The 26,867-nt window shown below is 38.8% G+C and overlaps 1 protein-coding gene across 1 annotated transcript in view; it reads right to left on the bottom strand.

Annotated features, from left to right (window-relative positions):
- Positions 1-1,157: 1,157 nt before the first annotated feature.
- The window catches only part of cmn (calymmin), a 33,927-nt gene continuing 8,217 nt past the window's right edge, over positions 1,158-26,867 (bottom strand). The window contains exons 11-57 of the mRNA XM_074663765.1: positions 26,360-26,410; positions 26,080-26,130; positions 25,894-25,938; positions 24,013-24,063; positions 22,780-22,830; positions 22,599-22,658; positions 22,459-22,512; positions 21,416-21,463; positions 21,246-21,326; positions 21,110-21,160; positions 20,839-20,883; positions 20,659-20,694; positions 20,493-20,534; positions 18,891-18,938; positions 18,747-18,809; positions 18,552-18,605; positions 18,383-18,475; positions 18,198-18,250; positions 17,656-18,121; positions 15,483-15,779; positions 14,680-14,730; positions 12,779-12,832; positions 11,420-11,464; positions 11,269-11,319; positions 11,093-11,152; positions 10,718-10,771; positions 10,590-10,628; positions 10,432-10,488; positions 8,775-8,825; positions 8,619-8,657; positions 8,486-8,536; positions 8,066-8,128; positions 7,765-7,833; positions 6,997-7,062; positions 6,779-6,835; positions 6,594-6,641; positions 6,380-6,451; positions 6,232-6,303; positions 4,262-4,333; positions 4,103-4,174; positions 3,939-3,995; positions 3,770-3,829; positions 2,883-2,948; positions 2,770-2,808; positions 2,395-2,673; positions 1,253-1,309; positions 1,158-1,162 (exon numbers count right to left, since the gene is read on the bottom strand). Of these exons, the coding sequence (XP_074519866.1) occupies positions 1,158-1,162; positions 1,253-1,309; positions 2,395-2,673; positions 2,770-2,808; positions 2,883-2,948; positions 3,770-3,829; positions 3,939-3,995; positions 4,103-4,174; positions 4,262-4,333; positions 6,232-6,303; positions 6,380-6,451; positions 6,594-6,641; positions 6,779-6,835; positions 6,997-7,062; positions 7,765-7,833; positions 8,066-8,128; positions 8,486-8,536; positions 8,619-8,657; positions 8,775-8,825; positions 10,432-10,488; positions 10,590-10,628; positions 10,718-10,771; positions 11,093-11,152; positions 11,269-11,319; positions 11,420-11,464; positions 12,779-12,832; positions 14,680-14,730; positions 15,483-15,779; positions 17,656-18,121; positions 18,198-18,250; positions 18,383-18,475; positions 18,552-18,605; positions 18,747-18,809; positions 18,891-18,938; positions 20,493-20,534; positions 20,659-20,694; positions 20,839-20,883; positions 21,110-21,160; positions 21,246-21,326; positions 21,416-21,463; positions 22,459-22,512; positions 22,599-22,658; positions 22,780-22,830; positions 24,013-24,063; positions 25,894-25,938; positions 26,080-26,130; positions 26,360-26,410 (3,446 nt within the window). The remainder of the gene's footprint in view (positions 1,163-1,252; positions 1,310-2,394; positions 2,674-2,769; positions 2,809-2,882; positions 2,949-3,769; positions 3,830-3,938; positions 3,996-4,102; positions 4,175-4,261; positions 4,334-6,231; positions 6,304-6,379; positions 6,452-6,593; positions 6,642-6,778; positions 6,836-6,996; positions 7,063-7,764; positions 7,834-8,065; positions 8,129-8,485; positions 8,537-8,618; positions 8,658-8,774; positions 8,826-10,431; positions 10,489-10,589; positions 10,629-10,717; positions 10,772-11,092; positions 11,153-11,268; positions 11,320-11,419; positions 11,465-12,778; positions 12,833-14,679; positions 14,731-15,482; positions 15,780-17,655; positions 18,122-18,197; positions 18,251-18,382; positions 18,476-18,551; positions 18,606-18,746; positions 18,810-18,890; positions 18,939-20,492; positions 20,535-20,658; positions 20,695-20,838; positions 20,884-21,109; positions 21,161-21,245; positions 21,327-21,415; positions 21,464-22,458; positions 22,513-22,598; positions 22,659-22,779; positions 22,831-24,012; positions 24,064-25,893; positions 25,939-26,079; positions 26,131-26,359; positions 26,411-26,867) is intronic.

Genomic DNA, 26,867 nt, shown 5'->3' with positions numbered 1-26,867 from the left:
TTGTCCCACAGTGGGGAATTTACAGAGTAACAGTAACAGACAAGAAAGTATGAAGTGAAAAACATTACAACAGGTAAATATTGAAAAAAAAAATTCAGTAAAGAAAAAATATGTAAATATCAAGCACAACATAAAACTGGAAAAAAAATCTACTGAAAGAGGTGATATTTACAGTTACCATACTTTCTGGTACTATTATTTTAAAGTTAATGTATTTTTATTTGACCCCCTGTCCAGTGAGTTATGTATCCAAAAAAGAGATTTTGTACCATTATGTTTATCACCAACTCAAAAAGTTTGATTCTGAGAAAATGATCCTGTTTCCTGGGCTAGATAAAGTCCTTAAAATCCTAAAAGTCTTATATGTTTATCTCAGATCTCAGAGCAACATTGTTTTTATTTCCCACTTGGTTGAAAATAAGAAAAAAAAATGGGAAAAAGTGTTTTTTACCACTTTCTTCCTGTATCAAATTTTCAGATGTGTTGTAACATGGAATAGCCCATTGAATAAGAGGGGAGGGGGAGGACCCAAAACCATCATTAAAGATTAAGCCTTTTGATGTGTTTTGAAGCATGTGAAGTAAGATTTAGAAAAAAAGAAATGCTTTCAGTTGAAGAGAACTTCATAAATCAGATTTTAAGAGATGTTTTGGGGGCCCCTGGCAACTGCCTGTGTTCGCCTAATTGTAGCTACGCCCCTGATTTTGAGTCATTTTAACCTGGAGATTATAACACTTCAGGACAGCTGTATACAAAAACACACCACTACAAATCCATTCCCATCTCTGTATTCATGATGATTTTATTAAATCAACTTCTGTACAACAAACCCATGCTTGCAACAATTAGTAAAAAAAAAAAATCCATGCACAATAAATTAGACTTTGAAATTAGATGATGAGGTGATAAAATGAGGCAAAGCTTGATCAGAAGCACTGACTCTGTTTCCATCTCATCAGTGATTGAATTTACAGTAAACAGTAAGTGCAGGATGCATAAAACACACATCATAGAGAGCCTTACAATTCAGAAGGCTTCAATTTCCTTCACAAACAAAAATACAAGGACTAGTTCTCAGACAAAAGGGAAAAAATAATATACAAACAGAGTCAAAATTAATAAACAATTGCAGGTAATTCTTGTGGTTGTCAGTGAGCTTAACCTGTGTGGGAAAAAGAAGACAGTGAAGCATTGAGTGGGATGATTGAGAGAAACACAGATAACTGCAAAGAAGTTCCTCTAAGAGTCTTACCTTGATAGCCACTGTTATCAACGAAGCCGTTCATGTCAAATTTCCCATTCTTTGCTCCTGGAGACAGAAAAAGAACGTTTTAAAAAACTGGCTTTCCTCAGGGTTTTAGTGTAGATGGCTGCCAAAAAACAAGCAATCAGGTTTTCATTAATGAAAACTTTTGTTCTACAGTTTAGTGAGTTCTGTGCTTCAACATTCAAGAGTCATAAACTCTTTTTGTCTCTTTGTTACTGCAAATTGGGTTAAAGCCTGTCACTTCTCAGCTTGGACTGAGGTTTAGACTTTAACACAACTTTTCTAACCTCTTCATACATTTCTTGTGATCACTGGTGGAGCATCAAGTTGGAGCATGTTGATAGATTAGCTTAAAGTTGCTAAAGATACAAATTTACCACCTAGATAGACCAAGTGTTCCTCTTTCTCCACTCATAATTCTAACAGCTTCATGCTCCAGGGCCACAAATGTCTTTCTGAAGCTGTAAAAAATGTTGAAAAAAACAACAACTTTTCTTACAGAGGGTATTTATGATGGACAACAATAATGCTACATGAAATCATGTGTTAAGGCTAACCTCAAGTTTTACAGCCCTGGTAGGAAAACTAAATCTACAAAAAGACAAGTCTGGAAGAAAATACAGATTTTAATTCTGCATTTATTTAACTGACAACTAGCCGGCTCAACCTAAATGATTGATATGTTGCCAGAAATGAGCAAACAACAAAAAATAACGAGGGATTGTGAAGCTAAAGTAGATTTTGTGACTTTATTCCAGGTGAGATGAGGCAAAGTGGCTCCTTTGATAGAAAAGGTCGCAGACCCCCGTGCTAAGCTAATCTTGGCTGAGTCTTTACTGTAACTGTGACTGTGAGGCAGGCACGGTTCTGATCTTCTCATCCAACTGTCAGAAAAAGAGTTTGAAAAAAAAGACAAACTCTTTAAGACCTGAAAGAAGAAAGCTAAGCTAACTTTAAATGCTTCTGATGTACTTGGAGGCAACATGAATGCTATAACATGCAGTTCATACACTCATGGTGAACAGTGTTTATTTCCCCTTCCTGTTATCAGTGATCTAACATGGAGGTTCATACTGAATATGGCTGTAACATTTTCAGCTTAGGCGCCTGCACTCTCCCAGACTTGCCTTGTTGGTGAAAATGCAGTTTCAGATGCTGCTGGATGTGTATCTGACGAGGCAGCTGCTGATCCTCAGGTTGTTTGGATGCCTGAGCCTCGCCATGCGCTTCTCTAGAGGGTGCAGAGTCAAAGGACAGGCCTGTTGTTCCTGCAGGGTCAGGTAAGTCCTCAACATCCAGTCCAGGTGAAACATCAGGTGTGAGGGAAGACTCCATGGGCAGATTGGACGGGGGGAGAGGGTAAGCCAGGGTGGGGCTGGGAGTGGGGGCTGCTGGGAAATTAACAACTGGAGGAACAACAAGAAATAGAGTTGTTTGTGAACTGTTAATGTCATTGATGAACCACAACCAGTCTTTTTGAATTAGTCTCTTTTTATCTGTACCTTCTGGCTGCACTTGACCGTTGATATAACCAACATCTTCTGAAAGACACAAACAAACGTGATGTCAGGGAAGTGAAGCCAAAAGAGAAACAGACCTGAAGAAACATACTGACCGTATCTGTCAATGGGCATTCCCTCGCCTTCAACAGCTATTCCTGGAGTAGGGACAGCTCCCTTCCCTGAGAGATCAGGAGGAAAGGTAAGTCCTCAACAAATGACTTTGGCACTCTTCAATGGAAGCCCTTAGTGGACATAAATCCACACATTGGACTTCACTCTGTTTTCTCATTTTAAGTTCGTTTCACCTGTTTCCTGGAGAACTCCACTTAACATTAGATGATAATTACTCATAAAGCTGCAACAGCACAGAACAACAGAGAGCTGGGGTTAACTAATGTTGAAAGTGTAAAAGATGGTGGCATGACTTGATATGGCCTGGCTTTTTCCATTTATCACAAAAAAAAAAAAAAAAAAAAAAAAAAAAACCTCTTAAAGTTAGCCAAATCAGATACTTTAACCTATGACAATTCAGCTTTGAAATAAAACAAGGCCCTAAAAAAAAAAAATAAAAAAAAAAAAAATTGAAAAAACCCTGAGAGACAGAGAAATACAGAGGACTAAAAGTGTCATTAATTCAATAAAAAAAAAAGTTAATAGGTAAATTTGGTTTTACATTAGACAAATTAACACTTCAAATATTTTTTTAACAATTATTTAACCAATGTTGTATTTAATAAACAATTTGATAATTAAATAACAATTATTCCATTAATCAATATTATTTTTATATTTATTGATTTTATTTTAAATATTAGGAAGTTATTGACACATTTAATTATTTAATTAATTATTTGATTTTTTAAAATAATTCACTTGATTATTTATTTATATATTTTGTTTTGGCACATTTAGCCCTCCATAGATAAAACTGGGTCAGTGAAGCACCTGAATGGACCGATTTGGGCCTCCATACCATATCTGTGCTGATTCTCACACTTACTGTATGATTTCCCATCTGAATCTGGCTCCTGAGGCTGGGGCTCATACAAACCAGCTGTGTCTGTTCAAGACAAGATAAGTGTCATGTATGATTACTTTAGTTTTAACCATATATATTTACTTATCCAGTAATATGCAACGGTAAATGTCATGAATGCCATGTTCTCTACCAGGTCTGACTTCAGGTGCTGCTTCAAGGGGCTGAGACTGGTATGGTTGCTGGTTGCCTGCTGAGAGAGGACAAGACGGTTTTTAGCCAAGTAAGTTTAAGAACACAGGAAGAATTGTTAGAATTTAAAAATCATGAATCACTGGGAAATTCAAACCGCTGCACCATATTTCGATGAAGACTTGGCCTGACTATGAAAACCAAGGGCTTCAGGCGTGTTTGGAACTTCCCCACCACCTTAGCAACCACAAAGAGATGATATCATGATTATAATGAATAAACAAATGACAATAAAAGGAACATACAGTGTTTGCTGAATCTTACCATAGTTACCACTTAATTTTCCATTCTGTCCAAATCCTAGAGGTGTAGGCTGATACTGTGCTGCAGCTGGTCCTGAGAGAAAACAGTGACAGAAATTTAATAAAAGAGTAAAAATACACACAAGTCAGAGCATGTGTGTTTTATAGGAACTCTAATGAAAAGCTTCTCTATATCTTGGACTTTGATCTAAATGCAGCAAAGTTTAGCTTGTTTAACCGAGTGGTTGACTTGTTTTTAGGCACCATGTTGCACCATTAAAAGCTCAGAAAACTTATATATCTGCATCCACCTCACTGAAAGGTGTTTAAATCTCAAGTTATTTCCTATGGGTGGCGCTGCTGTAAAAACATACCATGGTCTAAAATCTAATGAAAAAAACAGAAGTGACTGCTTCTTGAACACTGCATGGAGGGCATGTGAAAGTTGAGAAAACACAACCAAACGATAATTGTCAAGTTGAAAGGTTTTAGTTTGACAATGAGAAGTTCATTTAAGAATCCTCAGAAAACATGGTCAGTCTCTTGGTTGAGATACCAGTTTAAGCACTTAGTGTGTTACTGAGCTCAAATTACTGATTTCTCATTATGTCGATGATCTTCTCTGTTTTCATTTCCTCAAATGTTTCAATATTAGATTCATGACATATAGCAGGACCAAAAACTATGGAGAAAAAAATAGGGCTAGCTTGTTGCTAACTTATAAGGGAAACTGCATTTAAATGCAAATGGTTAGCATGCATTGATAAAGCTTCGATTTTAAACCAGAATTTCAACTTTCAACACAAAAACACATCTCAGTTACCCTCAGTAAATAATACTGAAAACTCCAAAAGTCAAAACACTAACAGGCAAATGTTTTCCAACAGGAAGAGAAAAGAAAAGTTACTGCAGGCTGATGGTTATGGCTCAAACCATTGCTATAACTAGTTTGAGACACTAGATGGCCTATATAAGTCAATAACCTACAAAAACACTACAAACAATACATTTACGTCAGTCATTTTCTATTAAATAATGTTCAAAGATATCCAGATCGATTGACTAATTTCATATTCACTTAATTGTAAACTCATTGTCAACTCAATGAAATGTCCTTTTTTTTTTTTTTTTTTTTTTACTTTACACCCTAACGTCACTTCCCTGAATCAGTGGAGGAGTGGAGCCTCTAAGAGTGAGCTGAGAGTGGAGGTCTGCAGCTGGACCTATTTACAAACGATTGCTAGTCATTGAAATTGTAAAGCTACACAGACATAATTCTACCAAAATGTTTGCCTGCTTGTGAGCACATCACACATATAAACCTGATTTATCTAAGGTTTGGCTCTTATGCTATTTGAGATAAAACTGACGGGAGCCATCAATGTAGCAAATTAGCACCATTAATCTCACAGATGAGCACAGTTGATGGATAAATGGTCATGGCTAAAAAAAATGACATCAAACAGCTCCAATATTCATACTCTCAGAATCTGTGCACATTGACTTGCAGATAAAGTTAAAAGTTATCCTAAACTGGCGGCTCAACTAGCTGGTTGACTTGCACATCTGCTTCCTGATTGGGTAATCTGACAAATAAAAGCCGAATGTGCATGTAATAGGGTTCAAATCTATATTTCCATGGTCGTAATGGCAGCATAAGACATTTGAGAAGTTTGTTACATTTCTCCAAGAGTCGTATCACTCTTGATCTTCACAGTTAACATCAAGTCACTGCAGGCAGGTGGCTAACTTAGCTTAGCATAGAAGAACAATACATCTTGTGTGGTACATGTGTTTGTTCCTTACTTATTACTGTGTTCAGAGCTGTTACAAAGAAGACATGGTATGTTAATCAGCCAGGCTTGCTGGTTCTCCTTGTTCTCACTTTATGCTAAGCTGAGTTTATAATCTGCTCCCTGTGGCTTAATAGTAAACATTCAGAAACACTGAGGAGACTTCTCTGCGCATGTTTATTTTTTATATGTCATTTACCATATTTACCACTTGACTTTGTACCAGGGCTCAGTCTTGCTAGTTGAGCTTCATAAGGCATTCTCCCGTAACCTGGAAGAGAAGTGGAAACGTTATATGGTTTTGTGACTGGGGAACAAATCCCAGTGAGAAACTGGAGGTTGTTTACCATATTTGCCGGCTGTATGTCCATTACTCCCATGACTGAAAACCTGCCCACCGTTTGGAAGTCCACCATATCCTGAGCAGGAAAAGAGGGGAAGCAACATCAAGTGTTAATGCAGTCACCACAGATTCAAGTTAGAATACAGTGAATTAATATTCAGTTCTATTTAATATCAGTTATTAAATGCCCAATATGCTTCATGTCCCATCACACAGACCATATTTCCCAGGTGCAGGATTCCCTCCCATTCTGGCGCCCTGGCCACCTGAAAAAATGATGAAAGGAAAATCATCTTTTTTTGTTTACACAGATAAAACTCCTTTCTCTGTGTCTTGTTTCTATAAATATCCTTTCATGTCTCTGAGCTTCTTTACAAAACACAGTGTTGTCTTTGAGACTGACCATACTGTCCGTTTGATTTCCCGTTGCCAGCAGGTTTATAGGGACTTCCTCCATATCCTGAAATAAACAAGTTTTTCTTTAGTGACAGCGATGAGGAGACAAAGTGAATCAGTCAGCAGGGCACAATGAATACATGAGCATTCACTTTGAAACTAGTCCTACATGCATGATCGAAATAAGGTGACTGAAAAGGAATGATGAAATATTGTAAGACACACCAAAACTTCCAGCACCATCTGTTCCTTGGCTGAGTGGCTGCCCACCAAACTGCAGCCCACCAATACCTGAATGAAAGCGAGCACCAGAGACAGAGATCAAAGTTTGTTTCCAAATCAGCATCAATACAGTTACGTAGCGCTGTTGTTTGAAACGGGATAACAAGCAAACGTTATAATTTTGTAGCATATGTCAGTTGCTGGCTAAATGTAGCGCTACTAGCAGCCCAGTGCTACAATGTATCTGTAAGCTGACGTGTCAACAAGCTAACTGTCAGTTCCTTTAGTAGCTTTTCATATGTAGCACACCTGGCAGCCCGGTGCTCTGAGACATGTCAGTAATGTGTAATGCTAGTGAATCCTGGTTATGTCCTGCCAGTCATCTACCAAGCAGCCAATTTAGCCTTTAGCTTGTGTGTTAGCCTTTAGTTCATGCTCTATCTCTCTCCTGTTTATCTTTCTTCTGCTCTTCTGTCCTTTTTCTGTCTGACAGTTAGGCTCCAGTGTCCACCATCATTACAAAATTAATCACAGAAATCATTTTCTACTGAACTTTTTCAGCTGGCATGGTGTTGTCATAGAGATTAAGACGTGCTGTAAATCAATCTGGTCCTGCTCGACCCAATCAGGAAGCTAAGAAGTAGCATTCAAGAATAACTTATACTGATGCTTTAAATGAGAGTTGGGTTTAAATTGCAAAGCCTTGACACTTTTTAAAGTTTTCCTTTACATGCTACATTATAATATGATTAAACACAATCAACCACTCACCGTACTTGGCATTAGATTTCTTTGCACCCATTCCCAGGGGTTGACCTCCATTAGGCAAACCACCCATCCCTTAAACAAAAGAGATAGTTTGGTTTGCATTAAAAAAAATCTGAGTTCACAGGTTTCATGTGAAAAACAGAGTTTGATCCAAACAGGCATCTGCAGGGCAATAAATCAAGATACTGTTTTGGTTAAAGCTCAGATTTTTCATGAAGTGATTTACTGAAGAGAGCTCTCCTACTTTTTTTTTTTTTAGAGTAAAGAGAGTAAAGAAAGTTTTAAGAGGATTTCTTCCACATACCACCGTACATGCCGTTGTTCTTTGGACCGTGGCCAGCTGACTGAGGCTGGGCTTTGCTCAGTCCTGCATGAGCACACAAGAGATGATAATGCATCACAGTAATGCTGACACATTGATAGACCTGCAATCTGGACCATAGATATTTTCTGACAGCATCAAACTGTGCTGAAGGTCAGGGCTATAGATGCCTCCTCCTGGTGTCTGTGTGTGTCTGATTAAAACACTCTGTATGCTAAATACATTACTGTCAGGAAGAGTTAGAGACTGTCTCACAAAGAGTAAAACTATTACTCATGTTTGGTTACTATAACTGTTGAGCGCCCTTAACCCCACCCCTGTAGATTATACTCTGGATTATCCGTCTTACTGGATAATCTCACTTTTCACTAGCGCTTCAGTCATATTTTTACATCCTCTTACCATCTAGTCCAGAAGGAACCACTGCTCCACTGTATGGACTCTGTTTGGCTCCTGAAGAATCAGCAGATGGTCAGACAATGGGTCACTGTTATTATTATTATTTTTCTTAACTGTAATCTCAGACATAACTCACCTGATTTTCCATAAGCAGTGGATGCACCTTGTCCAAGACCTGAATTTAAAAAAGAAAATAACAAGTGAACACATGTTGATTCCCATCATTACCAAACTTTTTCCTCAAACTGCAGGAAAAAAAAACTTAAAATAAAAAATGATCAAAAGAACCTACTGGCAAAATCCGGCTGCACACCAGCATTAAAGCCATTCCCCTTCCTATTCCCTATGAAACAAGAGATGAAACATTTCTTTAGGTCCCTGAATTTGACCTAATAGGCTGAGGAAACAGACCCCACTTACTCTTAATGTCATATCCCACTGCTAATTGGCTTTTCTGGATTCCTATGTGTAACATCTCATACATGTTTGTCTGTCCTGCTAGATAAATCCTTCTCTGCTTCTCTTTCTGATGTTTCTTTTATTTCTCTTGACACTTATTGTGCATTCCATTTGCCCCGAGGTTGGAAATTCCCACAGGGAAGTTGGTGGATCTACACCAAGTTTACAATCAAAGATGGCTGCCCAGGGTGTAAACCAGGCATGGGCAAACTACGGCCACATGCGGCCCGTTAAACGTTTTAATCCGGCCTGCTGAACTAAAAAAAATTAAATGAATAAACCTTGTTAATGTTTTATGTTCCCTGCAATTCTGATGTTTTCCCACTAAATGGCGCACTGTAGATACATTGGCTTTGTTGAGGTGAAGCGTAGGCCTATTACTCCACGTTTGCACTTTACCCTCTGACCCATCAGCCCTTCTGTAAAGATGAACGGACCCAAGAAATTGACTCATTGAAACTCATTGCGCGCGGATAAGATGGAGTGGATTGCCAGCAATCTGTTACTTATATTAAAAAAAAAAGCTCAGGAACATGTCGGTAGCTATAAACCTTCAATGTGAGTTATTTGTCTAATTTTTATATAGAGGCGTTCACATTTAATATCAAAATATTACACAAACAATTTTGACACAATCTTTTATTAGTTTTTGTTTTCTTTTTTTTAAAACCAGGACAGAAAAAACGCGTTTTTCTGTTTTTCTGTTTTTCTGTAATTCCGTTTTTCCGTTTTGGTTTTAAAACAGAAAAACAAAAAAACAAGTCAATTTTTTCATTTTTTTTAAAAATTTTGTTTTGAAACAGAATAACAAAAGAATGAACCATACACGGATTAAAAATCCCATTATAATTCCATTCTCTCATATTCTAATTTTAATTACAAAACAAAATCAAAACAGCGAAAAATAGACCGTTATTTGTTTTCTGATTTTTGATTTGAAAACGAAAAATTGAATAACAAGTCGTTATCCGTTTTCCGTTTTTGGATTCTAAAACGGATATGGAATGAACGAATGATACCCTGATAGTTACCAAAGCACTCCATCCATCTGCTCCTGGTCTGGCCCCTTTGTCAAATGTTACAACCCATTGTGGCCCACGAATCAAAAAGTTTGCCCACCCCTGGTGTAAACGGTAATTAAGCTCCTATTATGCTCTGTTTATCATAGCATTTCTGATTTCTGTCTGCCGCACTAAATCAGCCGTATACATAGTATTGTTTGATGTTTACAAAGAGAAATATTGCTGATATTGCTCTCTACTTCACAGTTCTGATGTAAATGGAACGCACCATTAGGCCCAGAATTGGTCAAAGGACAGAGTGTGTTCAATGATTTTGAGAATCTGCTTCCGTAGATTGTGCTCTGTGATTTCAGACTTTGGGATAACATTTGGTGGAATGTATAAAACAAAGTTTGAAGGTGGTTCAATGTGCTTTGAAAGAGTTTTTATGAGTGAGTTTATAAGAAAATACTTCAGTGCTGAACTCACCTCCATGAGGGTTTTCATTTCCATATCCGGCTCCAAGATATGCTCTTTGTCCATAACCTGAGAGTTTATGTAACAGGAGTTAAAGAAACACCTCACAAATCATGTTTGTCATTTTTATGACACACAGGTCTGAGTTATTTCCGATAAGGAGCACTCACTGGGCTGCTGAGGTTTCCCTGTGTAAGGATATCTCGGTCCTAGGACAGAGAGAATACTACCATAAATCAGCAGAACCATAAATGAAGCATGTTTTACTCTACTATAGTGCTTCGATAGGAAACATTACCAGCCCCATATCCATTGTTCAGTCCAGGGACAGCATAGCCTCTAGCTCCATAACCTTTAGATAGACAAAGCTTGATTGAGATGTTTAAGGTCTTTACTTTAATCATTAAATCACAGAGAAGCAGAGTATGAGCCTAAAACCTTCCTGCGTAGTTATATATGAAGGAACAATCACAACATGTCAGTGTTAATCAGAACAGAAGTGAGATAAAGGGAAGACTTAAGGAGTCATAGTTTCCTCTAATATAGTGATCTCAGTGCCCACGGGCAAAGGTTACTCTGTGAGCACACGTTCATGAAAGGAAACACTTGTGTAGTAATGTTCATGCATTTTACAAAAAAAAAGTGACCAATCATGCTTCATGATGCTCCTTACTTGGTTTGTTTGCTTTGGCTCCTCCTCCATTTGAATACCCCCCTGCACTCACACCATTCCCTGAATAATGAAAACATCAACAGCCATGGAAAACAAATCATCATTGATCAAAAATACTTATGAACTGCACAATACCAAAATTCAATACAAGTATCAACAGAATGAAAATGATGTACCATTGACTTTGGATCCATATCCATTGGGAACACCAGCCCCTGCTCCAAAACCTGAAACATATTCAATGATAAGTCAATGGTAATGAAAAAGTAAACAGGTAAATGTGATTTCTTTAGAAAGGTGTTGTGATGTGTCATCTATGGTTTGTACCTTTTGTGTTTGTGCCAGCAGAAGCTCCAACACCTCCGTTATAACCTAATATAACATATATAACAAAACAAGCTGATGAGGTTTCTTCATCAGCTTTGTGACACTTCAGCAGTAAATATGGAGCTTCACATTTTGAACGATTTACCACACAGCTTAAGATCAATCCATCTTTAAAGCTTCATCTAAATTCCAATCCACAACAAATAATATCCAACCCCGCTCTGGTTTCTTTGCTTTGTAAAACTATCTGAGTTATTGTCACTGCTTCATACATGCAGCAAATGTGTGACTGAATATGTTTATGAGATGAAGAGGTAACACTTTACAGGTCCACAAATTTCCTCACAATTAGGTCATAATTAGACTACCTTTTTTAATGTCTTAGAATTAATGACAAATTCCATAACAGTTGGAGGAAAATAGCTCATAACTTCCATGATTTGGATTTTGGATTCTGGATTTTATTAAAAGCAAGCCGCAATGAGTAAGTAATTCCTTTGTTCAATTTCTTCTAAATTTCAAAGTAATTAAGTGACAATTAAAGAATTAATCATTTTAAAATAAATCACGTTTCACTACAAAATGTATGGAGCATTATCCCATCATCACAGTGTAATTATATTCTGTATATTTTACGCTTCAACAGCGGGTCTGCAGTCCCTAGGGGGTCCTTGGTCAACTTTTACTCCTGTTATTGTCTTTGAATACACATCACTGAATAAACTAAGGCCAAAGATGTTATCTTTCAGTTAGAAATGAACACGTTCATCAACACAGCAGCTCTCTCAAACTGCACACAGGCTCACTCAGTATTCACTGCTACCTCCTAAAGACAGAGGAAGACCCGCCTCCATCACTGCTCTGCCAATCACACTGCAGCATGTTTCATACTGGCTCCATCAGGTCCTCCCTAATAGCTTAATACTGAAGTAACAAGGTATGTTTTTACATGGTACTGGGCCCGGCTTAAATAACACACAGTTTGATTTATAGGGGTCTCTGCTCCATCTCTCCATCAGTAAGAGGGTCCTTGGTCTGAAAGCGCTGAAGACCCCTGGTAAAGATGAATAATGTACCTTCTTGATTAGGCCTATAATGTTTCACATGGACATGTTAGCATTGGACTTCAGCTGAAGTATTCTGATATTATTTTAATGGGGTTTCATGCTAATTTTCACCCATTGAATTCAGGGTTGATTTCAAAGAATTAAAAAAAACAAAAAAAAACAAAACAGCCTTATTAGTACCAAATAATAATGAAACTTGCGGACTTGTAAAGTGTTACCCATGAAGCTTTTGCACATGGTGGTTTAAATCCAGGCTCACTGCTAGTGTGAAGATAAAGTGGTCTCAGTTTACCAGGTCGAGGGATCTTCATCCATTGTCCGTTTGGTACTCCTGATGGGCCACAATCTAGGACAACAGAGGAAACAGTTCTGACCAGCACAAATTAAGATTTTAATCTGAAGCACACTCCACTTTGTACTACCTAAAACTGTTTGGCTTTACAATGTGAGACCACTAAGAAAACGCTTCACTGACATGAAATCTCAATACTTTTTTTTATTTCTGAAAGCAAGTGTGCTCAGTTTATCATTGTTGGTTGCTAAATTCAAGATAACATTACTTTAAAGTAGATTGAAGCTTTGCAGTGTTAAACTCTTATTGATAACTCTAGCCAGCTACCATGCTCACAGATGGTTTTAAATGACTCAGGCTCTATCAAACAACACCAAAATAACAAACACGAACTGCTATAGGTTAACTGGTATAACCCCTATGTCTACTAGTTTACTATGTTTGTTTCTTTTCACGCTATCATCTTTTATGCGCACTAAAAACGGAGAAGAGTCGAAAATTGTGCAAACATTTTTAGTTTTGCTGGTTCAAGAGTTCAACCTTGGTGGGACATAAGTATCTATCAAATGAACACTAAATTCAAACTGGTTGTTCTGTGGTCAGTTGTCAGAAATAATACTTCACCATGGAGTCATCTTCTATCCAGCTCTGACCGTTACAGAGCCACAGGTGTTTTGGAGGAAAGAGTGACTGTGCTAAATGGTGACTCTCAGCCAAGCATCAACCTCGTCTCCTGTCTGGATCACTAATTTCTCTATTAGCACTCACTGTACGGGGGGGTGAATTTTTTTCTAACACAGCAATTCAGAGGATATTAAGATCCCAAGCTTGCCCATCAAAGGCACAGCTCAGCTCATGTGACCAAAAATTGGTACTCAATGGTACCAATTTTTGGTACTTTTTTGTGTTTATGTGGTAAAAAAACACCAATTTGTTTACTAATAAAGTATAAAGTTTTCAATTTAACATATTTATTCTTCATTATATAACTATGCAATGTTGTGTTCATGTCCAGCATGGAAAATTGCCTACTTTGCCTACTCTTCCACTCCCTTATAGTCACAAGGATGCATTTAGGTACCTAAACATGGTACCTTTTGATTTTGCATGACTTGGTCAGTACCTACAAGTACCTAACTCGGTACCCATCCCCACTGACGGGCGCCCTATAGCTGTACCCGCGGCCTCCGCCATGTCCAATATGGCTGCTATAGCTGATTTGCTTCAAAAATCTGTTTCAGAAACAGACAGGTGATGTCTGTTATGTCATTAATTATACAGTCTATGCTCTCAGCAGAATATGACAGTGAATGTCAGCTGACAGTGACCAGGTAACAGGGTCACGATTTACACTGAAACACCAGCGAAAAATGTCTTCTTTATCCAAGCTCATGTTCAGGTGTGACCGGGAATACATAATACAATATTATCATCAATAATGATAACAATAATATTACCTGACAGATTTTATGCTCAACATGAAACTACTGTACAAATATCAAACTATTAACAAGAGGTTTTCAGGTTTATTGACACCCGTTCATGTCTGTATAGTGCAGAGTAAGTTTTCAAATGTAATGCAATCACAAGCATTGAGTCCTCTCTGGGGTACATGCTGGATTTCTCCACCAGAAACTTCTGTCCACTAGAAAAGTCTGTCCAATTGTTGATGCTTTCCATCCACTCACTTATTTCTGAAGTACCAGGAGTCATTTACCATCGATAAAATATTGTGCTTTTGGGCTAGAAAAAAAAAGATGCATTTATTTGGTAGTTAACACCCTCATGTCACTTGACCATCCATCTTTTCTTCAGCTCTTCTGTTGCCAAACTTCACACACAGCCACAACTGTTTACAAACAGTAAAATTGTCTATTGGTCAAAGGGAGAACAATGTTTACCTGCACTAGCTGGTTTCGATCCCTGTGCTTTGGTCGGTACTCCTCCATTATCTGAAAATCAAACCATGGATCAGTCATTGAATCCTAAATGAAGCAGTTCAGACTTTGTGTCTCATGCACTGAATGTAGAAATATTGGAAAAGAATTGCAGTCCTGTAAACACACAGAGAAGACTTGAAATAAAAACATTCAGTTTGTTAATCCTCAACATGTTACAAGTGTAAAAAGAATAGTACAACATTTTGGGAAAATGGTGCATCACAAACATAAACTTGGCTTGACAGAAAGACTGATAACCAGCGGAAAAGCTACCTCAGCCAAAATAACTACTGTCCAGCTTCATTTTTACAGACAGATTTCAGAGTAGCACACTCAGGCAGAGAACAGCCTCATTTCCCAAAATGTTGCTTTGAAAGTGAAAAACACAATTCCCTTAACATGAAATGTTTGATCAGGGTTTAAACAAACAACAAAGTTAAATCCAGTCTGAAAACAAGATATCTGAAATATGAATTTGAGACATGAACATGCAGCACAGACACATATTGGACGTAGTCACACTGTGAAACTCTTATAAACATGAACACAAGCTAGGCTTCACTCTCATGGAAATACGTATAATGCATTTGGAGTGACCAAAGTATTTCAAAGAATGAATCCTAGCTTTTCAACATTAAAACTTCCTGAGGCCTGAGACCCTCAGGCTGGACGGGTTTGGAGTTAGCACAAGCACCAGGTTCAGTCAACATTACCCCCATGCAAAAAAGCCCTGTTAAAATCAGCCAAATTCCAGTTTGGGTTACCCGTGGCCCCTGTTTCTCCTGCCACTTGACCTTTGACCCCTGGCCTCTCAGGTCCTGCCTGAGGCTGACTCTTGATGTTTGTTTCCTCTGTAGTAACCACAGGTACAGCAACAGCCAGAGCTTCTTCAGGAGCGATGGTATCTTTACTTGTAGCTGACACTGTTTCTGGGACGGCTTTGGTTTTTACAGATTTGGTGCTTTCAGGAGCAGCCTCCCCTTCATTGTTGCTGTCCCCCCCAAAAAGAGCATCTGTCACTGCACCTTTTTGCTCAGGCACAGCATCCCCAGTCACATAACCTGGAGGTCATACAATCCGTCAGCATCATTAGTGCATGTTATTTAACAAAATGCATACAAACGAATCCAGCTGTTGCTGCTTCGTCCAAAACAGAAAACAGAACAGAATCATAGAATCACTGCATCTATCAATGTCAACATGAAATCTGTAAAAAAAACTAATACAACAGCAACATCATATACAATAAAACATAATTAACTAATGCATTAGCATTTTAGTTCAATGCAGTTTTAAACCATTCTAACAAAATGTAAAATATAACAAAAAATCGCAACAAATGGAGTATTCAGATACTCAGACGTGTCCAGACTCTGGCAACACTTCCTGCCAATGTTTGGTAAATGGAGCAGTGCTTACAGAGCACTTTTCTAGCCTGCTCAAAGTGCTTTACACCTGTGGTCTCTTCCACCCACCCACACCACATTCATACACTGATGGTTAGAGACTATCATAGGGAACCATCAGTTTTAGATAACTCATTCACCCACAAACCACTGACCAACAGTGGGAGCAGTTTGGGTTCAATGTCTTGCTTAAAGTGATACTCCGGAATGGAACAAGTTGGGTCCTATCACAAGGTTTAGGGCAGAAATGACCCCTACAGCAGTGATTTTGTGCAGCAGAAGCCCAGGGCACACACACCAAACACCCCCTCCCTGCTCCTCTGCCGGTTTCCTCTGCACTCAGACGGGGCCATATTTTATTTGACCAAAAACACAAATAAACGGACTCCCACCGAAAAATCTGATATTGGTCTGCATTCACGCTTTATTCAGAGAATTTTCAGCATGTTACTTTCACACAAAAACACCGCTAAATAAGGCTCTAGTTCTCATCGTGTCTCTTCGCCCTGGCAGACTGCCTGCGTTTGTTTATATCTGGCACGCCGCGCGCGTGGACTGATACACTAAGCGGCGAGTGCCTCGTAGCCAGCTGTGGCTCTGCAGCAGAGATAGCGCCGTTTTACGCCACGATGAGAACTAGAGCCATATTTAGCGGTGTTTTGTTTGTGTGAAAGTAACGAGCAGAAATTTCTCTAAATAAAGCCTGAATGCAGACCGATATCAGATTTTTTCGGTGGGAGTCCGTTTATTTGTGTTTTTGGTCAAGTAAAATATGGCCCCGTCTGAGTGCAGAGGAAACCGGCTTAGGAGCAGGGAGGGGGTGTTTGGTGCGTGCGCCCTGGGCTTCTGATGCACAAAAGCACTGCTGTAGGGGTAATTTCTGCCCTAAACCTTGTGATAGGACCCAACTTGTTCCATCCCGGAGTATACTTAAAGGACACCTTGTCAACAGCAACTCTGAGCCACAGCCGCTGTTTTGGTGTTGTAACACTGTTCAAACATAACCTTATAACAGAAAAAAAAGACAACTCACATTTTACAGTTTAAAGCACTATACACAGGTCATGTTCTTCATTGAAATTACATTGTCTTTTGTTTTTGTTTCATTAATATTTGGTTTGTTTTTGACTGATGTTATTACTCTATTTGCTCTTAATGTGTGTTTAATTGTTGGTATGCTTTTCAATCCTTACATTTGAACACTGGTTTTGACAGTGTAATTTAAAAACTTTATGCTAATAAAACTTATTTTGAATTTGAATTTGAATTTGAAATGCAAAACAAAGCTACTATAAAGCTGTTTAAAAACAGCACAAACGTGGGTTTTTAAAAAGTCCAGCCTAGAGAGTACACTCTCCTCATTAAAGAGCTTTGGAAAAGTCTTTATCTAAAAGCCCGTAGATTCTTTTTCAACCCCCCCTTTTAATAAAAGAAAAACACAAAATAGATTCAAGTTAAGAGAAAACTTTATCTAAAAGTGATTTTCATGAATTGTGAGGACATAGGTATCTCTAACTCCTAACACACTCACAAAGCACTGATTTGTGTTTTTGGTACTTGCCTTCAGGGAGGACTGCCTCTGGCTCTGGTGCTGCTGGGACAGTCTGAAGGTCCACTGACACAGGTCCAGATATTACCGTCTTAGAACCTTTGGGTGCTGGTTCCAGCGTGGCTTCAGGCTCAGGGTGTAGAGGAATCACTAATGCTGGCTCTTGAGTAGCAAGAGGGATCAGCGGTCCGTGTTTGTAGCTCTTTCCCTGAGGCACAGGTGAGGGCAGCATCTGATGTTGCTCTTGCGTCACCATCACGATGATCCCGCTGGTGGGCTCAGGAGGCACAGGTGCTGCACCTTGAGTCACTCCTTGGTAAGGAGGCACTTCCTCCTCTGGTGCAACACTCGGCTGCTCAGGAGAGAGAACTTGGCCTTTCAGGCCCTTTCCATTGGTTGCGCCTGCATTCTTTAAACTTTTCCCATAAGGCATTGTGCCATAACCTGATGATCATAACAAATGTGAGACAAAATAAAACTTAATGACGTGATAAAGATTAGTGTGTCACAAAATAAATGGTAAAATTACCAGTTTTGGCCAGCTGTCCATTGGGTGTCACAGCAGGACCACCATAGCCTGTAAACACAATATTCGATGCAAATGATGCTACTACTTTTTTTTTCTTCCACTACTCATTTATCAATTACATTTTTCCCTATTAGCACAAAGAACTTTGCATTTATTGTATATCAACAGCAAAATTCTCACCATTTCCAAGTGATTTGGCTCCCTCAGTTGGCGACACTGCTCCAACTCCTTTGTTATTTTGAGGTGTTGAGGCCCCACTGGGAACACCGAATCCTACAGACCAAGGTTTCAGGATGTTACCATCTATGAGTGTGTGACCTTGGACTGAAAGGTGAAAAACTGAACAAACCATTGAGTGTTGCTCCATATGCACCGAGTGCAGCACCATTTCCAGTTCCATGACCTTAGAGATTCAAAGCGAGAAATAATGATAAGATTGCATAGGATTAAGTTTAAATTTTGTATTTGCAGTACACTTGTTTAGTGGGAACTACAGAAACCATCATGAACAAGGACAGTTCTGTGGTCTGTCTTTCCTTTTTACCGTTAGATTTGGCCCCATTTCCTTTGTAAGCTCCAGCTCCAGCTCCAGCTCCAGGTCCATATCCTTTGGTCAGCATAACACATGAGTATCAATGTTCTCTTATAGAATGGCAAAAATTTATTCACTTAAACATGAAACAGTTACCATTGGGTTTAGCTCCATATCCATTAGAGAGTGCTCCATTTCCAAAACCTTGAGATTAAACAAATTAATTTAAAAAAGAAACGTCAGTTTCATGTGTGTATCAAACAGCATTCATTTAGTCACCGACATATGTATTTCTCAAAGTTTGGACCCTCAAAATGTATTAAATTAATGACTTTCAAAATTGGAAAGTATAAATGTAGCCTAATTCTATTGTTGCAAAATCCTACTTAGTACATTATTACAAAGTACATGTATTGAGCTAATCATTGCAAGGATAATGAGGGAGTCCTTTAAAAAATATCTAACCTGAGAGGGGTCCATGCTCTACATAAGTTTGAGAACCCCTGATCTACATTATGGTCTCTGACACACTGTAAGCAGGGGTGGATCTAAACTTTTTGGAACAGGTAAAAGGTAATACTTGAACAAAATGTACTCAGAAATGAATAAGGTTTCCTTAGTTTCTTTACTAGTTATCTCTTATTTAAAATGTTGACATCTGTGTATTATTTTATCTTATGTCAATAAACAGGCACAAAAAAATAAACTGAAGTAAGTGGTAAAAAAAATATATATATATATATATATAAAAAAAAACCTTCATCTTAAAATCTGTTTAATTCAAAAAAGATTCAGAAAGAAAGTATTATGTCCATGGTTGCAATTTTAAGTACTAAAAAAGTAGTCTCTCCACTGTTTGAGAGTTAAAGATTCATTCACTGGCATTACTAATGTACCAAGTAAGGCAAATAAATCTATAACGTCTAATTATATGGTATGAATAGGCCTGCAATTTTTGATTGTCTGGTTTTCTTCTATGAAACCATCTTTTTTTTTTTTTAACAGGCATTTATTTATTTGTTTATTTACTTTTTATTCTTTTTATTTCTTTATTTTTATTTTTGTGTGAAATGACTAAAATAGTAGATTTTATGTATGTATGGTTTTTTTTCAAGATTTACCCTCATGGTAGTTGTACATGATTTATAGCTTTTAAAACATCCCTTTTTGTTCTGACACGGTTGTGTGAGAAAACCCTTCTTTAACATCCGTCTAAAATGCTAAGTTTTAGCTGCTGTCTCTTTAAACTCCCTCTCACCAAACCCTCTTCCCTCTGATTGGCCAGCCCTCTGGAGGCCTGTTAGGCAAAGTTATAGAGCAGCGTAGGTATTTGAGGCTCTTTCTTCATTTAGGTCATCCCTGTATGACGACTCATCATTTCAGCAAGATTCGAGAAGATCTCATAAAGAGCTAGAGCTGTTTTTGAACTCGGTCAGACAGATTCAGGGATTTCATCAACTTATGGGTGTGTAGTTGTTTGAATATTTGCACATTTTTAGTATGGATACCCAACATTGTTACTTTATGTCTGTGTTTAAAATATAAGGAAACACCTCTGAGGAAACAACTTAAGATGAGTCACAGTTAAGTGCAAAAAAACAAAAAACAACAGCTGTTCTGTAGCCTGCTGCACTGTAGTCCAATAAGTTGATTTCAGCTCAGTCCTGTCTCTGACCAGGCAAAAGGTCAACCACAGAAAGTTTCTGGGATGACGCCCCTGACCACACCTCTTCATCCACTTCTGACTGTTAGTAATACCTGGTGAGGGCCTCATTGCACTTCCTCTGCTGCTTCCATATCCTAAAACACATTCACCAGCAGAAAAAGTTCACATTATTCTGGGATTTTTTTCTTTCTTTTTATTTTTAAGAAAACAGCATTTGAAATTACAACTAAATTTTTTATGACAATGTGAAAATCTTACCGTTGGCGCCATAACTACCAGGAAAATGGCCATATCCTAAAAAAAAAAAAAAAAGGAAAATATTTATTTTTGATTTTTCCACTCCAACAGGAGCTGGTTGTTTGGCCTTTGGCTCCATATGTATCTAATGCCAAACAGCTCACAGAGTCTTTGTGTAATGTCCTTTTACTACTTTTGTACCTGGTTTTGCTGGTTTGGTAGCTCCACCACTGGGCTGTGCATAACCTGAATAAATTGACAAACAACATTAATGACATCCTCAAACAGGAAACATGTCACATTTTCATTTCAGGTTTACCCACCATTTGTTGAGGGTCCGTTCCCATTATGGGCTCTGGCTCCAGCATAACCTTTAAAATTGACAATAAAGTGATTTTATATGATCAGAAAAGGAACCTGTCATGTTTAAAGCTTGTTTGATAAATCCCGATTCAAATATTTAAAGCTTTACCATTGTTTTTTACACCTTGTCCATTGGAGTTCCCTGCTGCGCCACCATAGCCTGAAATGTTTTAAACCATTAAGAGTTTGTGAGAATAATATTGACATAATAGTTAGACTATAACCAGATTTAGAGTGATAAACACCTTGGTTTGGTCCTTTAATTCCTCCATTCCCAAACCGAGGTCCCAGACCCAAACCAGCACGCCCAAAACCACCATTGCTTCCTGGAAACACAATGTATAAGCACAGTGTATGTAATATGCATTCACACTCCCGTCAGTTCCTATCCTGGACTGACTTGAACTTCACTCACCTCCCATTGGCTTGGCTCCATGACCATTATAGCCATTACTTCCATATCCTGGAGGAACAGACACAATATTGTTGGTGGTGTGTTAATTGGCTGAACTAGGGTCATCACTGGCTACGTTTACATGCACACCATATTCCTAGCACGCCTCAAATTTACCAGATATGTCTACAGTCTAGCTCCGCTTCGTCGTGCATTGACTGCATTTGTCAGCTCACACCAGCTGTGTGTTCAGTCCATCAGGCCTCATGACTGACAGACAGCTGGAGTCACAGACCCAGGAGTTCCTGCTCTTTCTACTCCATTGATAAGTCAAAATTCCCCGTCACAGGCGCAGCCATTGTAGCAGTTTGCAGCTGGATTCTGCGCAGTAGAGGTGATGAGGGATTCTGAGAGAATCTGAGTGGAGCCAGGTGACTAAAATAATATATTTATTTTTTCTTTTGAGAGTCTTACCACTTCTTGACTCCACCTCCCGACATCAAATCACCACAACAATCGGACATGAGAAACATTTCTACGAGATGTATTAATTTTTTAAAGTTTGACCACAGCCCATCTGGAATGGCTGGAAAGCTGGATTTTTTAACCTATACTGCAGCCAGACACCAGGGAGAGCAGTTTTTGTGGATACCTCAGACGTCCATTTTTTTTTTACAGTCTATGGCATGAACCCAGTGGAGGCGTCAAGCATAAATCAGCTTTAAGCTCCATATTCTGGTTAAGTCCGTTTTCCTCCTTGACGAAAAATTTTACGGTCTTTTGCTTTCTCACCATGTTAAACATGCACAGAAGTAAAAAAAATAATCCCATAAGTAGCTCGCTCATGAGCATATTCCAACCAACACTCCATGACCCAGTATTCAGGTTGATTCAGGCATATGCCAGGGGCGTTTTTCAGGTTTTAATAATCTGAAAATGAGATTAATCAGGTTACGACAATTGGAATTAAGTGTGTACATGCCTCCTACGCAATCAGACTATTGTTATTATTTCGATTAATACAGGAATATAGTGCACATGCAAACGCAGTCATTGTTGCCCACCTTGGTTTGCTGCAAGATGTGGAACTCCCAGACCTCCCATCCCCACACCTGGGCCTAAAATCACAACAACAGGTTTATATCATTATCAAAGTTCCATTTCTATGGTTTCCTTGACAGCGAGGTGGCTGACAATGAGTCACCTGTCCCATAACGTGGTCTTCCAAAGCCTTTCATTGGTTTGTTTCCTGCTGCCCCCTGCCCTGTTAAAAACAAAGGGATGATCAGGTCACATTAAAAGACATATGGAAACACTTCTGATATGAACTCACTGCTCATATCATTATTATGAACATGTTGTGCATATTAATTTTAATTTGTTACCATTTGATCCTGCTCCATTGGTGATGGTTGGTCCAGCCACAGCTCCTTGACCTATCCAAAGGTCATCATTTTAAAAAGGTGTCACAGCACTTGTGTTTACATTTTTTAAACCAGTGTTTAAGAGATCTGGGCCCGTATGCATGTCTGGCCATTAAACAAATGGGACCATTAGTCCCAACATTCTGTTATGGAACAGCCCATTTGGCTGCAGCGTTAGCCGCATTCACAACTGCAAATAATCAGCCAGTCAACTAACTACACCATGAAAGGGACACAAGTGCAAATTGCACTGTAATTCAAAGGAACCTCCTGGAAAACCCCAAATCAACAAATTCATAGGGCTCTAATTTCGTGGCGCAGCTCAGGGGGCGCAAGCTTGGTGCAACCTGTGCAGTGTTATTTTCATGCTGTGCACCGCTGTGCGCTGCCAGTTTGACAATTTGGTAAACCGTCTGCACAGAGATGGGTGTGACTGCGTGCCGGGGGAGTTGACGGCGCACCTGGGGGAGGTGTCAGCAGATTCATGTTTGCACAGTGACAATTTTGTGCCAAAAAAGTGCGCTGAAAGCTCACCAGCTCCAACCTGGTCTATCCCCGGCGCAAAGTGGAGCGCACCCCACACAACTGTAATTTGGTGATAGGTGCACATGCGTGCACACGTCAACAAAGCCTCAGAGGCGGGTTTCCAGAGTGTCAGGCACATTTTAATGCAATAAACAATCACAGCAATCACTATTTAATGTAACCGTCTGAACCAGCATATACATTTATATCTATATTAACTGTCCCGTCACATCTGATGTCAGATTAAAGCCGTTTGTCATAATGGAAAGTTAACCTGACGGCAGCTGGAAGTTTGATGCACATCTTACAATTAAACAATAAACAGCTGCATGGACAGCGGCTCTGACCGTCTCCGCTCTCGGGTCTTTCCAGCACACTCTCCGTGGTGCTGGGGATCACTCAGACCAATCAGACGCTGCGCCTCGGCCGCAGGGCATTTAAAGGCGAGGAGAGGCGCTCATTTGATTGGTGAAAACAGCGCTCGGCGCCTAGTTATCCTACCATTAGTACCTATAGTGGAGGGGTATACCTCCATTAAATCTAACACTCCTTTGGCCGTTAACCTGGCTTATGCATTCTGTCATAGTTGTTTTTCACCGTAAATACAAACAGTCTGTTTCCCGTGCTAACGGTCAGACATACATATGGACCCAGGTGTTGCAGATTTACCATTAGTTTGAACTCCATTTCCATTTAGTAGACCAGGTCCAGTACCATAGCCTGCAGGTAAAAAAAGGTGATGGTACTTGAGAGTAGGAAAACACAGCAACAAAAACTGTGACTTAGTCTATAGGGTATAAAATGTTATCATCAAAGAGTAATTTCTCTAAGTTCTGAAGCCAACCAACCAAATCACTGTTAAACATTTTAACACTCTTAGTTTAAATAGCAACTTCAGTCATTCCATATGTACTCATTTTTTATCTTTTACTCAAAACATTACCCGTCTGATCCCACAGTATAGCATGCAGGCTATTATTTAACACCAGTAACCAATAAGTATCGGTATCGACCGATACCCAAATCCCACAAATCAGTACTAGTATCAGTATCCAGACATTAAAAGTTGGATGGATGCATCCCTACTTCAGAGTAACATGTAGCTGTCTACAATATAAGACTCTGGTTCTGGTGTTTTTGTGTCGTTTTTACAAACATTTTAGTCTGGTTACAAAAAGAAGAATGATCCAATGGGTATATGTATGTATATGTATATGTTTTTTTAAACAACGCCCAAAGTAACATACCATTGCCTTTTAGTTGTTGTCCATTGACCGGGCCAGCTTGAGCTCCATACCCTGTAACAGAGGAAACAGAGCTTTCTTCTTTACATGGCCTCACTTCATGAATGCAACTCCACCCTTTGTTTTAATCATGACAAAGCCATAGGAACTACTGTACCATTGCCTTTAGTTCCAAATCCATTTTGTGAACCTGCTGCTGCACTGTTACCTGTAAATACAGGTAGAAGAAAAAGTTTCACAGCTCTGCCTTGACTGATGATTCATGAAACAACTAAAACAAACAAACAAAAAAACTACAAGTCTGTTAGTAAACTTGATCTCATGCACATCATACTCGACCTCTGTTGTTTGACTGCAGAATGGATTTTTCTCTCATATGATAAGTAAAAACTTACAAAATGTGCCATTACTGCAGGGGTACTTTTAAAACGAAGGACAAAGATGTAGTGTGTTTTCACAGATAAGTGCACACATTGTTAATGATATGGACAGATAACATGATTTGAAGTAAAGCTGTTACTTTATGTTTCATGAGAATGATTTAGATGTGTTTAGTGGTGGAAGATGTGAAAAAAAGACATTTATGTGGAAACAGACATTAAATGTTATCCAGATGTGAAAAAACTGATGCTTCATTATAAAGAAGAGGAGATACAGAGAATAATTCAAGTCTGCACTTAAATGTTGAAATGAATATGTGACTAAATATAATCCGCTTGAATGGTGATGGATTAACAGTTGTCCTGTTTCTCTGATTCCTGTTCGATTTTTCTACTATTTACAGGGCACTCCTGCCAGCCGATATCTGTTTAGCTGAGACCTAGCTGGGACCTGCTACAAAAATATTAGCAGTCTTATCCCACAGTATAGCATGCAGGCTATTATTTAACACCAGTAACCAATCATTATCAGTATCGATTGATACCCCAATCCCACATTTCGGTACCAGTATCCAACAAAGTTGGATGGGTGCATCCCTACTTCAGTGTAACATGTAGCTGTCTATAAGATAAGACTCTAGTCCTGGTGTTTTTGTGACATTTTAACAAAAAATTTAGTCAGGTTAAAAAATTGAAGAATGATCCAATGGATATATGTATGTATATGTATATATTTTTTAAACAATGCCCAAAGTGACAAACATACCATTGCCTTTCAGTTGTTGTCCATTGACTGGGCCAGCTTGAGCTCCATACCCTGCAACAGAGGAAACAGAGCTCACTTCTTTACATGTCCTCACTTCATGAATGCATTTCTACCCTTTGTTTTAACCATGACAAAGCCATAGGGACTACTGTACCATTGCCTTTAGTTCCAAATCCATTTTGTGAACCTGCTGCAGCACTGTTACCTGTAAATACAGGTAGAAGAAAAAGTTTCACAACTCTTGACAAATGATTCATGAAACAACAAAAACAAACAAAAAAAACCCCTCAAAGGTTTTGTTTGTTTGTCAACTTGATCTCATGCATGATCTATCACATTTAAATACCGTTGCCTTTAGTTGCTTGTCCAACATATCCACCAGCCTGTGCACCGTAACCTGTGAGGGGAAGAGAACTGAAACTGAACTGTGTTGTCCCTCGGTGTACGACTGTGTAGGTGCCTGTGTTTGTTAACCATCATACCGTTGCCCTTCATTTGTTGTCCATTGATGGGACCAGCGTGGACACCATAACCTTTAAAACAGACAACATTAAACAGGAAGTTGTTTTGTGCGTGTATTCTTGTGAATATACAGAAGTTAATGAAACAAGTCGTGTGTGTCATACCATTTCCTTTCATTTGTTGTCCATTGACTGGGCCAGCTTTAGCTCCATATCCTGAAACAGAGAAACCAGTGCATTTTATCCACTGCAAGTAATTGTCAAGAAGAATAATTAGTGCATACACTAACAACACATGCCTAAAACAACAACACCAACAAAAGGCTTTAAATTATTTAGAGGCCTGTTCGATCAGACTAAGGCCATGTCCACACATAGCTGGGTATCTGACCTGTATATATTTTTGTACATTTAGTCCTGTCATCCACACAAAACCACAGCTTTACATCACTAAAAACTATGTTTTCTGAAAACTCTGGCCAAAGTGAAGATTTTGGAAAACTCTGATTCATGGTTTCATGTAGACGCTGGTGAGCTGAGGTTTTGCTTCTTAAAGTCACAGGGGTTGACAGGGGCTCATTCTGATTGGCTGGCACAGGTTTCATGTCTGAAAAACACTGACAAATATGGATTTGGCGTGCGTCATGGAGTACTTGTGGATGAAAGTATTATT

This window comes from Halichoeres trimaculatus, unplaced genomic scaffold (genome assembly GCF_033239565.1).
Source record: "Halichoeres trimaculatus isolate MK-OKI-2021-1 unplaced genomic scaffold, fHalTri1.1 fHalTri1_scaffold_23, whole genome shotgun sequence".
NCBI lineage: Eukaryota > Metazoa > Chordata > Actinopteri > Labriformes > Labridae > Halichoeres > Halichoeres trimaculatus.
This window is presented reverse-complemented; position numbering and strand designations above follow the sequence as displayed.